The sequence below is a fragment of the Balaenoptera physalus genome (assembly GCF_965194825.1).
Source record: "Balaenoptera physalus genome assembly, chromosome: 9".
NCBI lineage: Eukaryota > Metazoa > Chordata > Mammalia > Artiodactyla > Balaenopteridae > Balaenoptera > Balaenoptera physalus.
In genome coordinates, this window is record NC_138888.1 from 90,530,763 (window position 1) to 90,555,902 (window position 25,140).

The following is a 25,140-nucleotide window of genomic DNA, read 5'->3' on the forward strand; positions in this document are numbered from 1 at the left end:
AATTTTATTGGAGTATAGTTGATTTACAATGTTGTGTTAGTTTCTTCTGTACAGCAAAGTGAATCAGTTATACATATACATATATCCACTCTTTTTTAGATTCTTTTCCCATATAGGTCATTACAGAGTATGGAGAAGAGTTCCCTGTGCTATACAGTAGGTCCCCATGGTCATTGTTAAGACCCAGATGGTGCCTCAGTGTTCAGAATCACACTTGGAACATCTTCACCTTGTCAATGTCACCACCCGCCTAAATGTCTACATTTTAAATCACTTGATGATTGAGGTTGTCTTTAAGTTTGTGTTTTCATCATGAAAATGGTTATCACCCCATTCTAATTCTTGGATTCTTACAACGTTACCCCAACAAGCAACTTTTGTAGGAAACAAAATCACCACGGAATCCCCAGGCCCCTACCTTCTGATAGTTACCTCTTCACAGAGCTGGGAAGGGCAATGAGGGTCTCTGCCCCTCGATCTCAACTTTGAGGCCTGTGAAGCAGTGCTGGGCAAAGCTGTAAGCAGTGTTTTCTAAGCCAAGTCCCATTTTGGCCAGGGTGAGGCTTTGCCCAGTAGCATGGAAGTGTTAGAGTTGAAAATATCAAAATTCCCAGTCGTTTTTAGCTCCATCCTATTAAACATTATTTTTTTTTTTGACACCTCCATAGAAAAGAACTTAGCCTGGATTCTAGTTATGTAACTCATTAATTCAATCATTTATTCATTTCAGCCAACAAATATTTATTGAAAGCCTCCTGCATGCAAGACCCCATGGAGGGATAGACAGAAATTTAGATAAGACATTACTATCCCACATTGCAGGTTTGCCTTTTGTGGGGTGGAGGGTGGGTGGATAAAAATGGCTTTTACTGGGAAAACGAAAACACCAAGTGTCAGCAAGAAGAGGCATGTAGTCCCCCCTGTCTCCCTCCGCCCCACCCCGTGTCCATGTGCATGGGCAAGGGCTGTTGAACATTCCATGGAGCTGTGTTGCATGCAAGGTTTGGGAATTCAAAATCACTGGGGTTTTGTCTCTTTTGTGAATCCCACCCTACGAAGTAGCTCCCTGGAATCAGCAGTTCAAGTATTGAATGGATGATGTTTTAAAGCTGGAGTATCTGAATATGTCAGAGATGGTGGCCAAAGTGTAAAGGTGCCTTTCTTGTCCACCACCTACCACGTCTAAAACTCTCTTTAGATGTGCGTCTAAAACACATCCAATTTCACTCCCCTGCTGGGCAGCAGATGTGCCCACAGGAACCAGGGCGCAGCGTGAGGTTGTCAGGTTTCCAAAAGAATTTAGCTAATGGGCTTCATTGCTCAGAGAGCTCGCCTCCTGGAGAATCAACACGAAGGTTAGAGGCAAGCACAGAACTTCAGGCTTCTGAGAGTGAGTGAGGGATACGTTTTTGAGGGCAGTTTTTCTAACTTGGGAGTTCTCGTTCGCCCCGCCAGAAGTTGAAGCAGCTACTTCCTCCTGCATAAAGGCAAGGGAAGCAGACGTGTATGCTTGTGTTAAAAGTCAGTTAATTCAAACTTCAGGAATAAGTTCTCGGTCTGGGAGAAGGCCAGAATATTGAAGGAGCTCTGCAGCATCTCCTCCGGAGGCATTTCTGAGTAATCTGTCTCTTGACTGGCTTAGGTGTACAGGTAATGGCACAGCCGACTCAGGGCTGCCTCCAGGCTTTAGTGTAAAATGTATTCTGGGTGCCACTGTAAGTAGGGAATGAAACTCACTGGCACGAAGGCTTAATTGTATACAGTTCAGACTCCCCCCCCGAGGGAAAAAATGTTTTTGAAATTCAACTTTAGTAACCTGAGTCATGAGCTACTTGTTTTCTGCAAACATCAGAGGTAACAGCACCTGTACCGTAAACTAGTTTACGGCATAGCATTTCCGGATCCGTTTCTCTTTCCACTTAAGAACAGCTTTTTACTTTGTACCAGACATTTCCTGAGATTCAGAGAGAACCGTGGAAATCAGCTGCCTGCTTGTCACTGTGACCTGTGAGATAGCGGGAAGCCCTCGCCCAGCTCCACGCCTGCCTCGCCCTGCGGCTGCCTCCGGCGAAGTCCGTGAGCTCAGAGCCATGGGCGGGAAGAGCGTGGAGCCTGGGGTGGGCGATTAGATGCTGAGGCTGAAGGGCCAGGCGGGCGCCCTGCCCCCCACTGTTTTTATCACCCAGGGCTGTCTGTGCACAACTATATCAACATTCCCCTGAGGCCCAAATGTAATTCCTTCTGGAAGTTTTAAGTACAGTAGCCCAAGGTGTGAGTTTTACCAGTGGGAGAGGGGAGATGGGAAGGGTGTGTTTGCAGGGAGAGTTGTGGAGAGGACTGCCCATACCCCGTCCATCTTTCCCCCGGTATAATTTTTTTGGACATTTTTATATCAAGTTTTAATTTTTTTTTCTCCCCCCTTTGGTGGTACGGGACGGCCAGATTGGGCTGGAGTTCGTCACTTCCCTTTCCCCAGGTCAGTTAGGCTCTAATAACACCCAGCAGGTTAGATTCTGGTTAACTAGTCGTCCCCCCCGCCCCCCGAGGGCAGACCTTGTTAACAGCAGAGGACTCTGGCATATTTCAGAGTAGTTCCTTTTCCCCTCTCCTCTCTGGAAGCTCAAGGGGACTTTTCTCCCATATTTACTGTGAGAACCTGGGTCGAGCCTCTGGAGGTAAATCTCGCACAACTGTGGGACCCACTATGACTGGATCCCCCTGCAGTTTTTCACTCTCAGACAGGTGCACACTGAGCCTCCAGCGGTTCGTCGGTTACAGCCCAGGTCTCCTACCTTGGCTCTGGCTCCCTCTAGTAAATCTCTCCTCCAGCAAGCCTTGAATCCCCGCCTTGTCCTGTCTCTCCAGCCTCCGTCTGCCCTGTGTCCTCCTCTCCCTCATGGATCCAAGAGCTGTTGATTTTTCAGTCTGTTCAGCTTTTTACTTGTTAGGATGGAATGGCAACTTCCAAGCTCCTTACATGCAGAACTGGAAGTTTGCCCAAGATTTTAAAATTTCAATCAAAATTAACTGAGCGTGATTTGGATATTGAAATGTGTTTTTTGGGCAGTTGAACTCACAGCATTGAAATGTGAAATTCTTTTTCCCCCCAATCTTGTCCTTCACCTATATTTTGGGGTGAGGAGAGAGGTTATTGAGTTCTTTTTTCTTTCTTCCTTTTGGTAATAATTAACATTCAATAGGATTCAGATTTTAGTTGTTCAGTTTGGTGAGTTTTGACAACTGTATATACACTAGGTTTCTCAGCCTGGGCAGGGTCGATATTTTGGAGTAGGTAATTCTTTCTTGTAGGGAGCTGCCCTGCTAATCCGTGACCTCTAGTCACTAAATGCCAGTAGCACCCCGTCCTGGGGGGTGACAATCAAAAGTGTCTCCAGGCATTGCCACATGTTCCCTGCGTAGCAAAACCACCCGTGGTTGAGAACCACTGCTGTACATACACCCACGTAACTACCATCCAGAAAGAAGATATAGATCATATCCATTCCTCCAGAAAGTTCCCTTCAGGCCTTTTTATTAATCCTCCCTCCCCTGCAACCACCGTCTCTCATTTCTATCATCATAGATTCATTTTGCCTATATTTGAACTTTGTATAAATTAAATCGTACAGTGTATACTCTTTTTTTTTGGTCTAGTCTAGTCTCTTTTACTTAACGTGATGTGTTTGCAGTTTATCCACATTATTGCATTTATCAGTGGTTCACTCTCTTTTTATTGCAGAATAGTGGTCCATTGCATGAAAAAAACCACAATTTGTTAATACATTCTGCTCTTGATGGATACCTGGGTTGTTTCTGATTGGGGGCTATTTTGATACGGTTGCTGTGAACAGTCTGATAAAGGCTCTTTGTGGACATGTTTTCGTTTCTCTCAGTAAATATCTAGGAATGGAATTGCCGGGCTGTAGGGTAAACGTGTGTTTAACTTTTAATAAACTGCCAGACACTTCTGCAAAGTGGTTATGCCATTCTACACTCCCAGCAACCGTGTACGAGCGTTGCTGTTGTTCCGTATCGCCATCCACGGCGTCATCACGTGGTGTTACCAGTCGTTTTTACTTTAGCTGTTCTGGTGGGCATCTCATTATGCTTTTTATTTGCATCTCCCTGATGCTTCTTGGTTATTCACATTCTTCTGTGAAGTGTCTGTTGTAAGACTTTTCAATGGTTGATTCGGAGGAGTCCCCATTACACCCCCCCCCAGACCCCACCCCCCAATAATAGGTTCAGGTTTTACAGGAACCTTCTGCTGCTCCTCGGGGGCTGGGAAACATTTTGCCATCTGAATAAGTTTGCTCTAAATTATCAAAATTACTGTGAAGCGTGCCCTTCCATTTTTTTCATTTTTTTCTCTGTTCCAGTCATACTGTGAGGATTATAGGGTATTTTCCTTTAGTGAGGGCAGAAATACTCTTCCTAATTAGCCAGACAAGTTTACAAAACGACTTTTGTTGTCTTTGGGACGGACTTCCAGCGCTCAGCCTCCACGGAATGACCGTCCCCCCCTCATTCTTCCACAGCTTTGACAAACAGATTAACAGCAGGGACCTGTCCACGCAAGGCAGTGAGTCACCTTTATCGTTCCATGCCCAAGGGACCTTCTTGATCAGCCTTTTTCTGGAAGCATTTTTCTTTTACTCATACAGGAAGGTCTTTACCTAGTTAAAAAAAAAAAAAAATTAAGTTCTCTATCTAGAAAGATTCCTTTTTCCGTCTGAGTTCTGATAACAGATCTTAACTATTTCCTTTTAGTTCCAGTGGAAAAGGAAGGGACTCATGATCTTTCTTTGGTTTCAGTTTCTCTCTCTGTTGCTAAGGTGGTATTTTTCTAACCTGTCCTCCTTAGGTAACCAGACAAAAAGGTTCATCTCTGAGTAGTTGAGGACCTGGTTTCTGAATAGGGTCTGAGTGCATTTTGAAAAGGGAACATGGTGGCCCCAGAGGTGGGTAGCGGGTGTATATGTGTACACATGAGGTAACGTGTCCAAGGAACTTTGGAAGCAGTAAGGTGCTCTAGTTCTTACCTCCAAACACCATTCCTCACTGAAGGACCTAGGCTCCTCTGGAGAATGGCTGATTCCATGTCTGGGATAAGATGAGGCTGGGTCCCATCCTACCAGAAAGCAAACCAACCAACCAACCCAACAAACAAACAAAAAACTAGTATAAACTACTATGATCATGTCCTCAGGACTTAGGCTCTGAGTTGAAGAGATTCTCACTGACAAAGATGGGATGATGTGAGCATTAATACAAATAATGACTGTAGTAGATTAAAGTGTATCAGATGTATTTTAAATCCATGAGTTTATAATGACACTAAAAACACAAACAAAAAACACTCACCACATTCCCGTCTATGGAAAACCCGGCAGGCAAAAGATCTGATTTCTTCAAAACATAAAAATCAAAGGGAGAAAAAAGAGCAGAGAAACTTATGATTTAAAAGAAACTTAAAAGACGTATGAATCCATTATAACACTACTTAGACATGTTTCGATTCTGATTTGAACAAACACCAGCTGTTTAAAAATTTGATGAGCTAGTTGGGGAAACTTGATCACTGAATGGATATTTGATTATGTTAAGGAATTATTATTAATGTTTTAGATGTGGTCATGGCATTGTTGTTTTATTTTTATCCCAGTCCTTCTCTTTCAGAGACACATACTGAATTATATACAAAATAATAGGTCTGGGATTTGCTTCAAAAGAGTTCTGTGGCAGGGCTTTGGATGAAACAAAATGGCCATGAGTTGGTAATTATTGTTTCTGGGTAATATTTGTGGATTTATTATACTATTCTGTTGACTAGAGAATATGTTAATATTTGAAATCTTTTATAAGTTAAAAACAAACAAAAAACAACTAAGTGCCCTGAAGGTTGTTGGTGTCATGGATTAACCGGCAGAAGTTTGAACAGGGAGAGGCGACCTCTGGGGATGATGGGACTTGAGTGAGGAGCCCTGTCTTTTTTTTATTAATTGAAGTAAAATTGACTTACAATATTATATTAGTTTCAGGCGTACAACACAGTGATTCAATATTTTTTATACATTACAAAGAGGTGCCCTGTCTTGACGGGTTTGTTCATAAGTTTGTCAAAATGAAAAGATAGTAACTCATTGATGTAACCAGTCCCCAACATTTTTCTCTCCACATTTGCATCACACTAATGTTATGAACCAAGGGTTCTCGAGAAAAGGAGTGAGATCATGCACGCTTATCTCATATGGGATCTTGGTTGTCCAAAAACCCTTACTGAGGGACCCCCAACTGGGCCCACTCTCCTTTTCCATTCATTTCTCATACTTTAGAAAGATGACCTCAAAGAAAATTTGGGGGAATTTTTAAAAATATATTTTTTCTTTTCAAAGAAAATTTTTTTACCCCTAAACCAGTAGAAAATAGAGAACATTTTTCAAGTGTTTATAGGCCTTGTCTTTAAAAATACCAAATGGAATAGTTCTGAGAACACAGCAGACTCTGTGGAATACTTGTTTATGCTCACCACCTTTTAGCAATTTAGGTGAGTTAAAGACACCTGAAACAATATATGAGTTTCCAAATTTTCTCCACTTCCCATCAAAATGTAGTACATTATTTTCTCATGGCTTCCCAGTCCTTCTTCTCCGCAGATCAAAATTGTTTCTGTGTCTCATCTCAGAACTTCTCTAATCCTGAAAAAATTATTTCGCACTTTGTTGTAAAGCACCCGTAGATGTTTGATGTTAATTTTGCAGCTCAGTGAGTCATGATGTTCAGACCCCGTTTAGGTAGGTGGAGGGAGGCTTTTGGCTGAATAAGCTTTCCTCATCATCCGTGTGGGGAAGAGAGGACCTCCTTGGGTCCAGTCGCAGACATCACAGTATCTCATACAATCCTTGACCCACCAGAGGAAGAGGGAAGCCCCATCTTACAGATGAAGAAACTCAGGCACAGAGGTTGGGTAACCTGACTGTGTTGCCTCTGGAAATTACATACGGTCTTTCTCCTAAGCCAGGAAGCCTCTTTCAGCTATAAATTGTGCCAGCTGTTACTTGATTGAAGTATGCTGAAGTATGCAAGTTCTTCAGTCAGTCTGTGATGCCATCTCATAGAACGTGCATTTCTGTGGAAAGCTGGCATGGTGAACTCATAGTGAACTCCGAAGGCCAGCATTTGAAGGCAGTTAGCTGATTTTAAAGGTTACTGGTATTTCCCAACAAAATATAGTCGAGCATTGGTCATCTCCCAAGTATTCAATGCCCCAGAAGCCAGAAAAGTCCAGTCCACATTGTAATACACTAATGATGAGTGGTTATAAGTCGTGTTTAGGTCCATCCATTCATTCCTGCTGCTTTACAGAGTGCCTTGATGAATAATCAGTCAGACTCTTCTTTCTAGTTAATGTCATCAGTTGGATATATTGGGGAGAAGCCTAATTATTGGTGAATTCAGCCAGATAGTTTCATGTATTAAAGACCCATGGCTTAGTCAATAATCCTGGGTTCAGAACTGTATTTCTATGGAATGAATTATGTCTCTAACCAAGGATGTGCTGGTCTGAACCACTTGGAGTGCTTTCCGTTACACACACCCTCTCTACACAATCCTATCAGTGGCCTCTGGGCTCGGAGTTATTTTTCTAGTAGCTGGTGATATCTTACACTAAGCCATCTACCTTCTTCCGTGTGCAAACATTGTAGGTTTGCAGTTCTTTCTTCAGAGGCAATGTGTGCGGTGTCAGTCCCTGTCCCTGGTAGATACTATTGTCATAGGATAGTATAAGCGAGAGAAAGCCTTATGTAAGCCTTGGAGGTTTTTTATACACAATCAGCCAATTGTGCTTCTTCCTTTAAAAATAATTAAAGAAGCATGAATTTATTCATGAACAGCAGAGAAGAATTTATTCATGAACAGCATCTGTAGCAATATTTAAAATACATAAAACATTAATGTACAGTTATAATAATAATAATCGTCTCTTTCAGTTTTTGAGGGTCTTGTCCATTCCAGGGCCTGCCAGGCCATTGATGTCCTTTGTCACTAGTCCCCACGGCCACCGGTGGGCAGAACTGGAGGGAGAGGAGGCTCTCAGCTTGGAGGAGTCAGGGAAGGGATTCAGTCTCATCTTTCCCCTGGTCTGAATCTTTGCTCTCCGTACAGAGTACCACCTTCTCACACCAATCTGTTTTTACTTCTCGGCTTCGTATACTCTGTCTCCAGCTTTCCAGTCTTTCCACATCAGTTAGACCTCACCAGTCTGCACTTTGCTCGTGTCCACCTGATTTCCTCTGGCTTCTCGTGGAGCTTAGAATGGCAGGTGTAAAACTTACCACTTTGAACCCTGGGAGCCCTTGATGAGTAGGTGCCCTTTTCTGTTCCCATACACTGAGCTGTTCTTGACTTGGAGACGCTCCGCCAACAGTTCTATATACAAGAGCCCCTCTTTACTTTCCACGTGGCTTAAAGCAAAAAGGAAAAAAAAAAAATCACAGAGCTTTGTCCTCTTCAGTGGGCTCCTTCCTCACGCATATACTATTGTTTCATTTTGTAGCTATAATATCCTCATGCTCCTCCTTTAAAATAAATAAATTACAGTTTTATGAGCCCTGTTTATTTCCGGCAACTCCGAATAACAGGCTAAGGAAATAAAATGGTATTTATTTTAAAATGGATATATTAGCATGCTTTCCTTTTTAAAGATTCGTGTATCTTTAACGTTATATTTTCAAAGTAATGTCTAAGGAGTAAGTGGCTAAAGGAAATAAGCATCTGGTTCCAATTTGATCCATTTCTCACTAGGCCTTAACTGCTGTTTGATTATTCCAAGTTATAATCTTTTCTACTGAACTGACTAAACTATGCCAATGTAACTTATCCTGCTTGCTAAACTTACAGACAGAAATTCCCCTCTGAGGTTTCAGGCTGATTTCTCATTTATCCTGCAGGCTCTCCTCACTTGCCGGAAACTTTCTCTTCTAATCAAGGAATTATTTTCTCTCTACAAGAAGGGCTTTAATTTGCTCTTCTGTCTTTTTCTTTCTCCTCCTTACATCTAACCGTAAAGAAGTAATCTGCTTTCTGCTTAACAAATGAGAGCGACTGCATCATTTCAACTGCTACTAAATCTGATTTAAAATTGGAATATTATGGATTCTTTCTTCAACTAAAGTTACTTGCAATTATCTCTCACCATAATTAGATGGAAGGGAGCTTTGATGACGGAATGAATACTAGGCTCAGAAACAAAGACCCAATTGCACACCCAGCCTTGTTACTAGCTTATAGCAGTGAGCAGAAGTTACTCAGCTTCTTTGAACCTCAGTTCCCCATTTATAATCCAGAGACAATTAAATTAGATATTTAATTCAAGTGGATTTTATAAAGATTTAATGAGATGCTGCCTGGCACTTAATTTCTTCACTGCATAGAAAACATATTAACATTTACTGAAGGGCTTATACAAACTATTAAAAAAAATAAGCCCCCTGTTGGTAGGTTAAAAAAAAGGATGTGAATTCACGATTAACCAAATTACAAGAAACAAACATTTGGGAGAATGTTTATTAAACAAACGTTTGGGAGAATGTTATTAAACAAACGTTTGGGAGAATGTTTAAACTCATAGCAATTAAATAAATTCAAAAAGCATTGAGATGTCATGTCTTTTTATTAAATTAGTACTAATTTTTTTAAAAAAAAGATAGAATGCTGGTGGCATTACCAATTGGTACAGCTCATTGGAAAAAATATGTATCAAATTAGATTAATACTCATACATTTCAATCTAATAGTCCCATTTCTGGAACTCTATCCTAAGGGAATATTCTAAAAATTGAAAAAAATTATAAACATGATAGTAACTACTTCATTATTACTTTTGATATTAACAAACCTGGGAACAACTTAAATTTGTAATAGATTGTTATGATGGACTGTTTTGCAGCTATTAAAATAAGAATAAAGACTTACTGAGCAGCACCTAAAGATGTTTATGATATAAAAAATACGCACATGTGATAATCAGTATGAGAAAAATGCATCTTAAAACCATATGGAAATAGACCCACATAATAATAATGTTAGAGTATTTGGGGAAACAGGAAAAAATAATGCACTTAATTTCTTCACTGCATAAAAAACATATTAACATTTACTAAAGGGCTTATACAAACTATTAAAAAAATTAAGCCCCCTGTTGGTAGGTTAAAAAAAAAGGACGTGAATTCACAGTTAACCAAATTACAAGAAACAAATAAACGCTCTAACTCTGTTTTCCTCTTTCTCCAAATCTTTTGTAAGATACTGTTAATTTTAAGATTAAAATTAGAGTTTTAATCTAATGTATTCAGTCTGAAAAAAATATTTGTCCAGTGCCTCTTATGTGTCTGGGAAATTTGTTACAGCAATTCTGGGTTTTAAAAATGCCAGAATTTTTTCTCATTATTTACTCCATGGCAATAAAAAAGCAAAAAATAGTGCTTAGTGGACTATTTAGAATAAGTACTTCATATACAACCTAAGATTTCAGGTGCTGTTATGTGTAACCTAAGCATTTAATGCCAGACTGTCAGCCCAACCCGTGTTAAATATAACGGTGTTGTGTCTCACCGTAGCCGTCTGCTTCAGGACTCATTCCAAAATTAACTTACCAGCTTACTCAGGTCATTCCACTGAGGAAAATGGGATCACAGTGATATATTAAGCATAACATCAGTGTGAACAAGACTTTGAATAATGCATCTCAGAACGACACTCTAGGCAACTGGATTGGAGTAAGCTAGACAAGGTCATTTGCAAAGTATTGTGGCGTTATTTTAGTCGAAATTTTTAGTGAAGGAATTATAGAGTCACTCGTAGCTGTAAGAAAGAGTATGAAAGATCGCTTGCACACGTTGCCCAGTTTCCCCCAATGGTAACATTTTACAGAACTATGGTACTTGGGGTATTGACGTGGTACAGTCCTCCCATCTTACTCAGATTTCCCTGGTTGTCTTTGTACTCCTTTGCGTGTGTGTGTGCAAGTGTGTGACGTTCTGTGTAATTGTACACGTGGGTCTGTTTGTGCATCCACCACAGTCAAAACACTGAACAGTTCCGTTGGCACCAGGATCCCTCCTGTTGCCATTTTATAATCACACCCTCCCTCCTCTCCTCACCATCCCCAACCCCTGTGGAACCACTACCTTGTCCTCTGTTTGTGAAATTTTGTCATTTCAAACATGTTGTATAAATGGAACTTTACAGTACGTAACCTTTTGAGCCCGGCGTAACTCCCTGGTGAATCTTCCAAGTTGTTGCATGTACCAGCAATTCGCTGCTTGTTAGTGTTGAATAGGCATCTGCAGTATGGATGTACCCAGCCTTAAGCATTCACCTGGGCTGATTCCAGGTTTTGGCTCTTGAAATGATGCTGCCATGAACATTCATGTACAGCTGTTCGTGTGAACATAAAGTTTTCATTTCTCTGGGATAAAGGTCCAAGACTGCAGTTGCTGGGTCATACAGTAATTATGTACATGTTTAGTTTTTAAAGACTGCCAAACTGTTTTCTAGAACGTCTATCCTGTTTTATAGGCATACTCCAAGCAATGTGTGGGAGATTTCTTCTTTGCCAGCTTATTCTGAAGTCAAATTTGTGACAATTTTCTTTACCTGAACCAAATAAGTTTGCTAAAGATACCCATGTTAAGTAGATTTAGAAGAGAAAACTATATCAGGGCATACCAGAAGCTCTCCCCTCCCACCCCCACCCCCCCAAAAAAATCATTCTCTCAACTCTGACTAGACTAGCTTTACACAGTGGGTCAGTTTGAGAGATTTGGCCCCTTCAGTCTCTAGATAGCTAACAAAAAGGACTCAGTCCTCCTTTTGTAGATGTTGGGCCCGATCTATATCAATATCAAGATACTGGTCTAGACATAATTTGTTTCTTTCTCCCTTGTTTTGACAATCTTGTTGTCATCTAGAAAAAAAAATGTTTGTTTTAAAGGACTTTTGGATACCCTAGACCAGCGTCTTCACTTTGCAGTGGTCAGAAATGAAGGCACTGGATTAGGAGTTAGAAGAACTGTGTTTGAGTCGTTCCTCTACTTCTATTAGCTATTCTTTGCCACTCCTCCTTCCCATTGCCTATGAAATTTATTTCCTGAGATTTTAAGCAGGAGAATGACATGATGAAGGTGGTACATTAGGAAAATTAATCTGGTAGCAGAGCACCCAGTAGATTGAGAAGAAAAGAAAGATCTATTGTTAGAAAACAAGAAGAGGCTTTCCAATTCCAAAAAAAACTGTCAAAGAGAGTCTTCATGGAGGAACTTCATCAGTGCTTTTCCTGTTCAGTTCTTAATTATTTTTGAAGGCCATTAAAAGTACAGTAGGATACATACTTTTCCATCTGCAGTCAGCTTGCTTTGTTGAAGAATAGGCTCAGGACCCAGGAACTGTCCACGTGTCCAGCCCCATCTGGAGAGGAAGAGGCATCAGCCGTCTTTACCCCACTCACATCTCTGTCTTCTGGTACTTCACACGCTGCCCTCCGCTAGAAAACACAGCTCGTGCTTTGCTTCACTGGTTCCCGGTAGATGAAAATCACAAGCTTTTGATTGACCTGTAAATTATCCTAGTGCATCCATGGCCTAAATAAACTACAAGGTAAGGGTTTAAATCCCTTTAAAGACACTGATCCTATTTGCTTTTTTCCCCACTTTTAAAGGCTTTTACAGAATTTGAGTTGGAAGGCCGCACTGATGTTTCCTTGGTCTGGTATTTCTGTCCACACACTCGTTGTGCTTTTGGTGGGATAAGACCTTCTTCCTCATTGTATTGCTTCTCACATCTTTGGTCCTTTGTTCCATCCTTCCTCTTTGCTAGGAGTTCATTTAGCGAAGCCAGCATCTTTTGGTGGGAACAAAGTATATCCCACTCAGTGCCATGCCAGGTTTTATCGTCTCTCCTCGCCAACACACTATTCATAATTAGAGTAATAACTACCTTGTTCAGGCTACTGCTTCAGAAATCGCACTTCCTTTCATAACCCAGGAATGATCCTTTTTCTGCCAGCAGGCGTTAGGCGTCCATCTTAGACTTATTCCAACCTATTAGAATCATCTCACGACTTGACTTTCTCCCCCACTCACGTGTTAATGCCACAAGGGAATGCCTTCTCACTGTGGTCTGTGACGGGACAGTCACAGCACATAGATGGTACTTAATCATTGAATGAATGGAATGAATGAAGACAGCCTGCCAGCCCAGAGAGAGGAAAATCTTATACTATTTATTCAGCACAAAGAGTGGAGTCCAGGTGTCATCAACACAGGCCTGATCGATGCTGAATTAGTGAGTTAGTAAATGGTTTGTACCCCAGTAGGATTTAAGACTCGAAATAAATAATATGCTTGAAAAGGTCATTTTCTTTTATTATTTTTATATTTACATTTATATTGTATATTTTATTTTGTAAATGAAGTTTGAGCCTAGGAACTGGATTTTGTAATATAAACTTTTTTTCCATGCCATAACATTTATTTCAGACATAACTTTGGACAGGAGCCGTACCTAGACAAAAATATATATTTAAGGAATAGTTTTAAATATTTATTTTTTTAAGTCTACAGTACCCTTTAAAAGGAACATTTGTGTATGGCTATGCTACTTATTCTAAAGGGACTTTTCTAAAGCTCACAATTATTATGAAACTCACAGTTTCCAGTATTTTACAGTTTCATCTATCTTGTTTAGTGCACCTCAAAGCATTTATGTAGGATTTTTTTTTAATGTTAATTTTATCTTGTGCAGTCTGCCTTGACAGCATGTCTTTTTATTGATTGAAATTCCAGCTCTATGTTGAGAAATAGAATTTCATAGTATAATTTTGTTAACTAAGATAACAAGAACATTCAAAAGTGTTTAACATATTTACGCAATTGTACAGAAGCATTATAAACTGAACATTTGGTCAGCTATTACAGCAGCCTGGCCCTGTTTATGGTAGTTTAAGAAGATTGTTTTTAGATGGTGACTCAAAGCAGAGACATTATTTTTAGACATTTTCACTCTCTCTCCCCTTTTCCTTTCCCAAGTGTCCAAATTCAGGAGGAGAGAACAGGGAGAGTCAAATGTTACAGCCAACTCCAAAGAGTCCTGTCTTCCCTAGTTTCTAATAGTTATTTATACTTTTGTAACTATATATTCCAGGAATGTAACAACGGAACCTGAAGCTGTAGCTGTACTCATAGACTCTGCAAAGCTTTAAAACTTTTTACTTCGGGGAATAAAACTAAAAAGATGAAATACAGAGACTTTTCTCAGTGTAGTAGAACAAAATAAAATTATCCTCTCTTAAAATAAATGACAGTTAGGGAAAGCAATTTTTCCTGTCATGGATAAAAGCTAGGGAACACAAAATCAACATTTGAAATATGTTAACTCACAGTGTTTTAAATAAAAAGAAGCTAAAATGCATTGTACGGTACCTGTTCCCAAGGATGATTGCAGTTTCTTGTTATTAAGTCCTGCAAAACACATAGTGTCCTTGGCAGGCGGCACTATAAAAACGAACGATGAAAAAAAAAGACATATTAGGTCAAATTAAAATTTTTTTCTTTTTTGATGGGGACTCCATTTTGCATTATTTGTTTTAATGAGCTCAGCCTCATGTGGTTTTCTCCATCTTGTGTCCATATTCACAGGCATGCAAAAGAAAATACATCTTTCATATTTGAGACAATAATGAGGATTAAAAGTCCCCCAACCTGGGCAGTTTTATCTTGATCATCTATCTGTAAACTTACCAGGGGAAAAAGCATGGATTAGAAATCAAAATTTCTTCCTGAAACCCATCATTGCCACTTACTAGCTTTGTATAAAGCTAGTGACTGAGCAAGTCACTTAGTTTTTCTGAGCTTCTGTTTCTTCATTTGTAAAACAAAGTTTCAAATGCCTGCTTTACCTAAATCACCAGACTGTGCTGAGGATGAAAAGAGTCAAAATAGGAAAGTGTTTTACAGGTTTCAGGCAGGTCCTGTTATAATTCCCATTTTGCAGACAAGGAAAGGCTGAGAGAGGTTAACAAGCTTGTCGAAGGTCACAGAGAGATCTAATTCTAAACTTCAGCATTTTTCAGCGCTGGCACTGTTAACATTTCGAGGCTGCTAGTTCTTTCTTACGGGGAGCTGTCCTGCACATAGTTGGATGTTTATCAGCAATCCCTACCTCTCTACCCACTAGATGCCATTAGCGTCCCCCAAGTTGTGCCAACCAAAAATATCTCCAGGGACTCCCCTGGCGGTCCAGTGGTTGGGACTCCGGGCTTCCACTTCAGGGGGCTTGGGTTCGATCCCTGGTCTGGGAACTAAGATCCCACATGCCGTGACAAAAAAAAAAAAAAAAAACAAAAATCTCCAGACACTACCAAATGTCCCCTGGTGGGTGAAATTGTCCCAAGTAGAGAGCCACTGGTCTGTATGGTTCCAGAGCCAAAGTTCTTAACCATTTTTATGATGACATTTATCAGCATCAGTTATTCTAAGTAGTTCTTGGTTGGAATACTCCATGACACAGCAGTTTTCAGAATTAACAAAGAGATAACTGGTTTTTATCCATCGTCCTTGTGTCTCTGAGTATCAGCAGTGGTATTGGCATCTTGGGAATCTCCCTGGAAACTGTTCTTGAAGAAGCAGAATGTCCCGACAGGGCCACTAACCACCGTGAGCCAGAAGTCAGCCTCAGCGACCCCTAAGTCCCCTTCCCTGGGATTCTGTGATCATTCCCTAAAGGGCCCAGCTGGTCTGTCTTCAACAGCCCCTTCTCATCAGAATATTCATGGGCTCCTAATGTCTATCATCTGAGAGGCCAGGGAGAGAAACACAAGTATTTTCATAAGCATTATCTCATTTACTCTTCACAATGAGCCCTTGAGGTTTGCATCAATTGTCCGTAAGAAGGGGTGAGCTCACATCCTTCTACTCTCCTATCTTGTCCCCTCCACATTCCATGTTTATATTTTGTTTAGGAATCTTAACCTCTCTTCTTTGCCTGCTCCTTCAACTTTGTTCTCATTGCAGAACTTGATGTAAAAACTCAGCGGGAAGTTGATATGGAAACTCAGCAGGGGCCTTTCTCACCAGCGCGGTATGAAGAGTAACATCCTTCTGAATTACTCAACATAAAGCAGATGGCTTTTGCCCTGCACGACTCTTCACTTTTCCTATCCCCTTAACAGGGATCATTAAGTACACACCTCCTTCAACTGCGTTTGGGGACTTAAGTACCAAATGTCCCAGAGTAGAATGTTTTCCTTCTGCTTCTCTCTCTTTCCCCCCGATAAAGGCCTGGGATGAGCTTTCTAACTGCCCCGTGTTTCTCCATCTTTATCTCTAACCTACATTCCACCCTCTTCCTGATGCTGGCGCCTTCCCAATTTATTATCACCCCTGAACCCTGAACTAGAATTTTCTAAGTGTTTATGATGGATTTTATGATGTTTGTTTCTCCTTTAGCTAAAACTATTGAGAAATTCGATGCATTTGATCTGGACCTTATTAAATAGTCTGAAAATATTTTGTACCTAAGCCTGTATGAATTAAAATGTTTTAAAACAACCGAGTTTTAAGATAAATTGCCGCTGGCAGGCCCAATAAATATGATGCAATTGAAAGCACTGGCATGACCCGAAGAGAGACTGGTGTAATTACCAATCGTAATGAGAAACTGGAATTGCCCGGGAGTCTTCGGGATTTGGAATACTGCTCATGGGAGGTCCAAAGCAGCCATTTGAACCAATGGGAAAGAGAACTGGGTTACTTCACGGCAATACGACTTTAGTGTCAATTTAAACTTTTTTTTTTTTCTTTTAAAGTGCATGTGAATTGTTTTAACTACTGTATGGTTCATTAAAAAAGGACTAATTGGCTCCTGCTGTGAAATGGCAACGTCTGGCCCGACTAAGAGTCATTTTTCTTTGTAGACCAGCGAGCATCCTTACCGAGCAGACTTACCTGATTCAGGTTTGATGTGCACTCAGCCATTTCATCATGTTATATAAGGAAAGCACTGTGGGTTTTTCTTCCTCTTCCAGGTGGCCTTTTTGAAGATGTAACTGCGGGAGCCGACACATCCCTCTCCACAGCACGGGGTGCACCGGCAGCCAGCAGTCGGCCCAGTGGGCAGCAATTACAGAGACAAGAACCCAGCTACAGAATGAGAACAGGGCATTGCAGTTTTGAGTTTACTTGCTTGCATAAATTCTCTGAGAGAAGAGTTAACTTGAAATCTTTGAAAAACCAAGGCTGTGAAGAAAGTCATAGTAGCAGGTTGAGAGATAAGTATAGAATTTACGTCTCTATTTCCCACCGAGAGGAGTGTTCAAATATGTGCTGCGTCAGCACCACCTGGAGAGAGAGAGCTGGTGGAGACCCATCTGTCCTGTGCGGAATGCAGCAAGGGGCTTCGCTGGTGGAGTTGAATGTTAGCTGCTGCAAATCTTAGGACATAAACTTTCAGAGAACTTCGCAGGCTCATATAAAAGCATTTTTTAAAAATAAAATATGGAATTTTGTATACCTTATTCAGAGGAGATGCTCAGTAAATAAATGTTTGTTGAATGCATGATTATCAAATTAAAGGGTTTCCCATTTATGCAAACCTGTATGTGTTCCTTTTGTTCTTTATTTCCTTTACCAAATACTGCTTCAGATCAATAAATATACCTCACTGGCATCCTGTTACAGAGTTGTCTGAGTCCTTGTGTGCCAGGGCAGGTGGTGAGGAAACCACTGAATGAGAATGACAGAGCTGGAGGGGGTCCTTCAAGGCATAGGCCCCGTTCCTAATTTTACAGAGAAGGTTTCAGACCTGCTGGTAATCACACAGTAGGAGCAACTCTGGGGCCGGAGCCAAGCAGATCCTCCCTGACCACTCCTCAAGGGACGACAGTCTCTGGATTTGCAGCTATATCTGCTTCTCATCAAGCCTGTTTGTTACCAAACTCAGGTTCGGCTGCTCGCTGCTTGAAAGCCACTACTCCAGAGATGAGTGTTGTTTGGAACAGAAAGCCTGCTTTATTCAGGAGGCCAGCAACCTGGGGAGATGGCGGACTTGTGTCCAAAAACAAACTCAAAGATTCTGCTCAACCATGAAAGTTTTTAAAGGGAGAATCATTTGGGGAGGGGGTCAGAGTCTTCATTTTCTTCTAGAGTGTGCACATTTTCTTCCGATTGGCTGTTGGTGGGGTAACAGGGCGGTGCTCCAAGGATCTTGTGCTCAACCTGAAGTTACCATCCTCCACTTGGATGGGGGGGTCTTAGCTCCTGCAGAAGATATTGTTATGTTTATCCCTTGAGAAGGAACCAGGACCCTGCTTTCATCACTGCACTATTGTTTCTTGACTCATCCTTAGTGTCTGCATTCCTTCCCTTCTCGGATTAGCAACTGTTTGAATCTGCCCTTTGGAACTCAGGGAAGGTCTAGGAGGCTGAATGAAGCCTATTTCCTACAAACAAGAAATGGGAGACATGGAAAGGAATTGTACCCAGGAGGGTCCTCCTTTGTTTCATATTGGCATTAATTCTACCCTACGGACCACCTAATACCTCTTTACTCAAAAAGTTTTCTGTCCCCTGATTTCCCAACACCCTTAACATAGGGGTCACTGGCGTTGTGATTTAGTGAACCTTTCATGATTTCTTCTTCCGTGTAGTTTTAACCAAAACACAGGTCCTGCCAGCAGAGCAGTGGTGTGTCATGCTCCTAATTCTGTGGCTGGTGAACGGACAGAGGAAGAAAACCCCTCTGTCTGATCCTGCAGGGTCATTTTATTAAGCACAGTTTGAAACATTAAAGTTCTTAGTATCATATCCAAGACTCACAGCCATAAAGGAGAGTTGGTTTGACATCACTGAAGCTACTGAACTCCCAAACACCTTGCTGACTTTTGGTGCTTTAGATTTCTGTCTCTCAGTATAGAGCAGTGTTTTCAACCTCGGCACTATTTACATTTGGGCCCCGATAAGTCTTTGTTTTGGAGACTGTCCTGTGCTGTGGGGAGGAAAAACCTTTCTTCCTAAAAACCCTCCTAGGTTCAGTGGCTGGGGCTTGCAGATCAAGCTGACAAAAGACAGATTAACGACAGAAAAATAAAACCAGCTTAATTACATGCATCTGCACAGAAGTTTCACAAAGACATGAGACTTTAGGAAGTGGCCAGATGATCGAAATTCATATACCATCTTAGAATAAACAAAGAAAAGGGAGTTTGTGGCTTCTGGGCAGGGGGAGGCAAGTTCTAGGAACGTGAGGGGAGGAAATACGTGGTAAATAAGGGTTGTCTTGTTTTGTTGGTAATAGTTTCTCCGATTATAAGAGTTGTCTCCAGGTGTAGATCTTTTCCTGATACCGAGACATCTTTACAAATGGGAATTTCCTTTATAAATGTAAATTTCCTTTACAAATGGGGAAATTTAGACTTTATTTTTAGGCAGTTAAGGGGAGGTTAAAAAGCTTTTCTTGCCTCTGCTCGTTCTCAGTTGTCTTTAGCTCAAAATAATCCTTATGCCAAAGTGGCATATTTTGGGGTGACATCCTGGTACCCTTCAGTACATTGGAGAACGTCTAGCAGCTTCCCTGGCCTCTATCCACCAGATGCCATTTGCTCCCTCCCCCAGTTGTGACAACCACAAATGTCTGCAGACATTGCCCTGGTGGCTGAAATTGACCCCAGTTGAGAACCACTGCTATTGAGGATGTATCCTGAGAACAACATTTGGTGGTCGCCTATAGTGGTGTATCGCCAATGACACAGTCATTACAAAATCTGAGTCTTTTCCTGGCACGTGGCCTGGCTTTAGTATAATCTTGTTTTCGCAAATGGACACTGCTGATGAATACCACTGTGTGACTATTTCTTAAGAGTTCAGTTCGTTTTGATCTAATTGTTGGAGATTGGAATAAATTAGATGAAGCAGAGTTCAACCTGTGCCTAAAATAGAATTTCCTTCTAAGATAGTTTTTCTCCCTCTGGAAAAGAAACCTGTACCATACTAATGTTTGTTTAGTTTAGATGGTAAAGGTGCTCATGATTCAAACGATAACTCTACCACTCAACAAAACCCAACTAGAAAGGTATTCTGATTTACTAACCTTGTCTAAGTAAAATCAGGTTAAGTCAAATATAGTGACACCCCTTCACCTCTGTCTGGGGTCTGAATGGGAACCAAGCCAATGAGAAGTAAGCCCACCCACCTCCTTTCTGTTGGCAGAGGGGGGCAGTGCAAGGTGGAGTGGCTGTGAGGGACTCTGAAGGAGGGGTGGGAGCCAAAGGAGGGGACACACACACACACACACACACAAACGCACGGCAGATTTCTGTCCACACGCTGCAGTTACCATGGGTGAAGTTGCATCTGTCATGGCACCTGAAATCTTGTCATGGTGAAGTTCTCAAGCTCATTCGGTCTCCATTGATTCTCCCAGGGCTGGGGGGGTGGGGTGCCAGTACAGCTCAGCTAGTGCCCAGAGTGAGCTGAATGTAAACATCAAGTCACTGGGTAGGCCTGAGAATAACATGTCTAAACCTGGGAGAGTTTATTTCTTTGGGGCCACAGGGGGTGGGAAAACAAGGGAAATGGGAGACTTTCTATCCGACTTCCTATTTGTACAGAGAAAATTGCTTCTGTGTGTGTGTGTCTGTGTCTGTGTGTGTGTGAATTTAGTAAACCACGTTAGGAGGGCTAGAGAGAATTGAAACAGGCTGTACAACCTTAATGTTGGCCCTTGAAAATCGTTCCACATTAGCCTCCTGTGTCTTGTGAATACAATTCCAGAATCTATTCCATAGCATTCCTAGATAATGGTACTGAGAATTTTGAACAGTAAGAGGTTACCTAGGACCAGAAGCATAGTAAAATATCAATTTCCAGTCCGTTTTTTTAATATCTAAAAACTTAAATCACTTAAGTAAGTTGTGAACAAATAAGATCAACGAGCATCGCTCACCCCTCATCCTACTAGGGTTATGTGGTAACACACTGCAGTGGCCGACCAGCAGTGCACCCTGAGAGGAATTCGGGATGGAAAACCAGAGGAGGCACTCTGTGCTTAAACAAGCAGCCTCCTTAGATAGTCAGATGCATATCTCAGGAAGAATTGTATGAACCCAGAGTGTTGCATCTTTCCATACATAGGAAGGCACTAAAATCATGAACTTGAGATATCTATTCTTTGCGATTAGCAGTAATCTTTTACCAAGGTGTGTGCTAGACTGCATGTATGGCCTCACCAGAAGTCGTATATAAATGGGCCGCTCCCCTACTTCCTTGGAGCAGTTTTCTCAGAGCTAATTGAATGGCTGTCTCCTGGGCTATAGTCCTCAATAAGACCCTGAGTAAAACTTAAACTCACAACCCTTATGTTGTGTGCTTTTTCTTTTAAGTTGACAAAGTGGTTATCTATTAAATCGCATATCGCTTAAATAAGTGGTTTTGTGAACCTATTATCATCTAGTATAATTACAGTACATAGATCCTGTTGAACATTTCTACTGGCCACCCATTTTGGCAAACCAGTCTCTGAGGTTTCTTCATTTAACATGTGTTTATCGAATGCCTTTTACATGCCAGGCACAGTTATGGGTACAACAGATGGAATCAATAAAACAAAGTCCCTACCCTCACATAGCTTACATTTTCATGGGGGAGCTGACCAAAAAAGTACTATATGTTATTGTAAAATGCTATGTTATACAATAGTATAATTTCTAAAAATAATAAATACAATAAGAAAAAACTGGGTAAAGGGAGAGTGAAGGGAGGTCCAACTTGAGCCTAAAGTGTACAAAATATTTCAACTCCATGAAAAGTGACTGTGGAGACACATCATTAAGTGCCAACAGATTGAGTAGAAACCACAAACTTACATCATTTTGCCGAAAGTAGCTTGACTAAACAAGATACACCAGTGTTAGCAAAGCTTGTTTGATTTCATTGATTGCAGAAGAGCCGACTAGAACTCAGATGAAATTGGCTTTGTAGTAACCACTTTGGTAATTAAACCCATCAGTAGCCCGTGTAGTAAAAAGTGCTGACAAGGTTAAATGGTTTTGCATAGAAAAAGCCAGCCTAGTTGCTGACCCTGTAACATTTGTTTTTGTTCTTAGCATATAACAAAGATTAATTGGGACTCATGTTTCATTGTAATTCAGGATGTGGGGATGACTGGTACATCTTATTCTGGAGTTAGAAAAGCATTAACATTTATCTTACACATCAGAGGGGTGATTCCCACTAACTGCTTATCTAAGCGTTCTACACATTCTTAAATAATCTTTATACTCAATGGCATTCAGTGTGACTTAATATAACGATTTCTCTTCGTTTGCCTCTTGAGATGCTTCCAGCTTTTATCTGTTGAATCGAGCTCATCATTCCTTAATCTGGGAGAAAAAGTTGGGGGGACTTACATGGAAATAAGTTCTTTTAAGAGGTAAATTCTCTAGTTTTAAGAAAAATGACAAGAGAAACATTTGGTCAAAACATTTTAAAAAGCATCCAACCTATCCTAATATTCTTTTAAAAACATGAGTCCATTTTCATTGAGGAATAGACAAAACTAATTCATTCTCAATCCTGTTATAGATAAATTAAGAAACCCATTTTCAGGGGCCCACAATTATTCTAGGGTCCTTGGGCTACCGGGTACAATTAGCAGAGTGCAGGATTTGTGTCCCCTTTCTGCCTTGTAGTAGACCTATCTGTGACCTTCCACAGCCTTTCTTTAATATTTTTATTTGATCTCTTAACATTTCATGGATTAAAACTTTTTCCTCCTATTTTATTATTTGTTTTGGAGGCAAAAAAATGAGAAGAATCTTTATGGCCAAAGTTTGTTTATACACACTCCATCAGTATGTTGGTTGCAAATTTCAGTACATCTACCAAAAGACCTAAAGCGGGAACAAGTAGGTAACCTAATTCAAAACGGTTGCAGCAGTAAATTGCCTGTTTGGAGTTTCTGGCTGAACCTTTTCTAAACTCAAGAAAAATGGGACTTGTTACCCTTTGCCCAGAACCCTTCCAGGCTTGAGGAGGCCATTGGCAGGCTTTCTGCAGACTTAAGCTGGGAAAGGAATTATAGAAGCAAAGCATTTTGTAAGTGCCCATAAAATAATGGAATCTCTGTTTCTTCATTGAGTCTTAGGAAACCAGTGCTTGGAAACAGGAAACAGGTCTCTGACCTGTATCTCCCTTTACATTTCCCACCCCCTTCCCCATCCGTCCTTAAGCAACACCATTTCTAGGAAAATGAACCAGAAGCACGTGCCTTAGTTACTCCTATACTCCCTTCCAGAATCGAGACTTAAGGGTCAGCTTGGTGCTCTGTGATGACCTAGATGGGCGGGAATCGGGGGGGGGGGGTATGGGAGGGAGGGAGGTCCAAGAGGGAGGGGATATATGTGTACATATGGCTGCTTCACTTCGTTGTACAGCAGAAGCTAACATCACATTGTAAAGCAATGATACTCCAATTAAAAAAAAAAAGGCTTAAGGATTGGAAACCGGTGTGGCCTCTTCTCTTGAAACTTTGTCTTCATAGACTGGTGACAGTATCAAAATTAGTCATCATTCCATAATAGTACATATTGGACTCAGAGAGTATACCATCCCCACAAATATTCTGAATAATAAACTCGACAGAGGTCACTATAAATTCTCTCAATTGTTCATAGGATTACAAAGTTTAGTGCAAATGTTAAGAAAGAATTCTTGAAATAAGGTACATGAAGTAACAAAGGAATTGAACTAAAATTCTGCATTGTAATTCAATTAAACCTGAGAAGGGATGTCAAGAAGAAAAGAAAAAGTGGCCAAGGTTCTATCTCATCTAGCACAGCAGAAGATGCTGTTTTATGGTTGAAATTAAGAGAAAAATAAGTTGAAATATATTTTTAAATTTTTTTAAAGAAATCATGAGCCAATTGGAAATATATGTGTTAGAAATCACTAGAGGAAACAAAGAGACTCGATCAATAAAACACATTTCCTATGTTTCTTTCCAACCTTGTGATAATTGTTCAAGGCAATTTTAGAAAAGCCTGTTTCGATACTTGTATTTATTTGTTCCTCTGCTTTATTCCATCACAAATGAGCGATGAGAGCAAACCCCTGGTGTGGACCGCAATGACTGTAGGAGTTCAAAGAGGTCCCTCCCAATGAATATGGCTGGAGAAGATGTCCTTGTTTAGATGAGGCAGGACTTGATGTGGGCCTTAAATGATCATTAAATTTGTAAAGACAGGAAGATGGAGACACTCAGGAAGGAGAGCATTTCAGGATATTAAGAACATTTGGCTAGTTTGGAGGAGTTGAGATGGAAGAGTGAATAAGATAGAAAAAGAGTTCTTGTTAGATGGTGGAAGGCACTGAATGCCATCATGAAACCATAGAATCTTCCTTCTGACTTCTCCAGATTGAGCACAACATGAACAAGAGACACATTTTTCTTCTGTGCCCCTGATTTGGGATTTAGCTGCAGTGGTTAAGAGTGAAAGGCGCTAGAGTCAGACTGCTTGGGTTGAAATGTCACCTCTATAATCTTGAGCAAGTTACTAACCTCATCTTTATTTTTTGTTTTGTTTTCTTTTAAATTTTTATTGGAGTATAGTTGATTTACAATGTTGTGTTACTTTTCTGCTGTACAGCAAAGTGAATCAGTTATACATATACATATATCCACTATTTTTTAGATCCTTTTCCCATATAAGTCATTACGGAGTATTGAATGGAGTTCCCTGTGCTATACAGTAGGTCCTTATTAGTTATCTATTTTAGGTATAGTAGTGTGTATATGTCAATCCCAATCTCCCAATTTATCCCTCCCTTCCCTTTCCCCCCTGGTAACCATGAGATTGTTTTCTGCATCTGTGACTCTATTTCTGTTTTGTAAATAAGTTCATATGTACTATTTTTTTAGATTCCACGTATAAGCAATATCACGATATATGTCCTTCTCTGTCTGACTTACTTCACTCAGTATGACAATCTCTAGGTCCATCTATATTGCTGCAAATAGCATTATTTTGTTCTTTTTTATGGCTGAGTAATATTCCATTGTATATATGTACCACATCTTCTTTTTTTTTTT

General features: G+C 40.6%; 1 protein-coding gene across 10 annotated transcripts in view; it reads left to right on the forward strand.

The window, feature by feature from the left end:
* The window catches only part of UBE3D (ubiquitin protein ligase E3D), a 292,261-nt gene that overhangs the window by 127,505 nt on the left and 139,616 nt on the right, over positions 1 to 25,140 (forward strand). For 2 of the 10 annotated variants that reach the window (XM_082474259.1, XM_082474252.1), the window contains one exon: positions 17,084 to 23,873. The exons of 5 other annotated variants lie outside the window; for them this stretch is intronic. In XM_082474259.1, the coding sequence (XP_082330385.1) occupies positions 17,084 to 17,104 (21 nt within the window). In that variant the 3' untranslated portion in view covers positions 17,105 to 23,873. 3 more of the 10 variants (XM_082474253.1, XM_082474256.1, XM_082474251.1) reach the window with 2 other exon arrangements.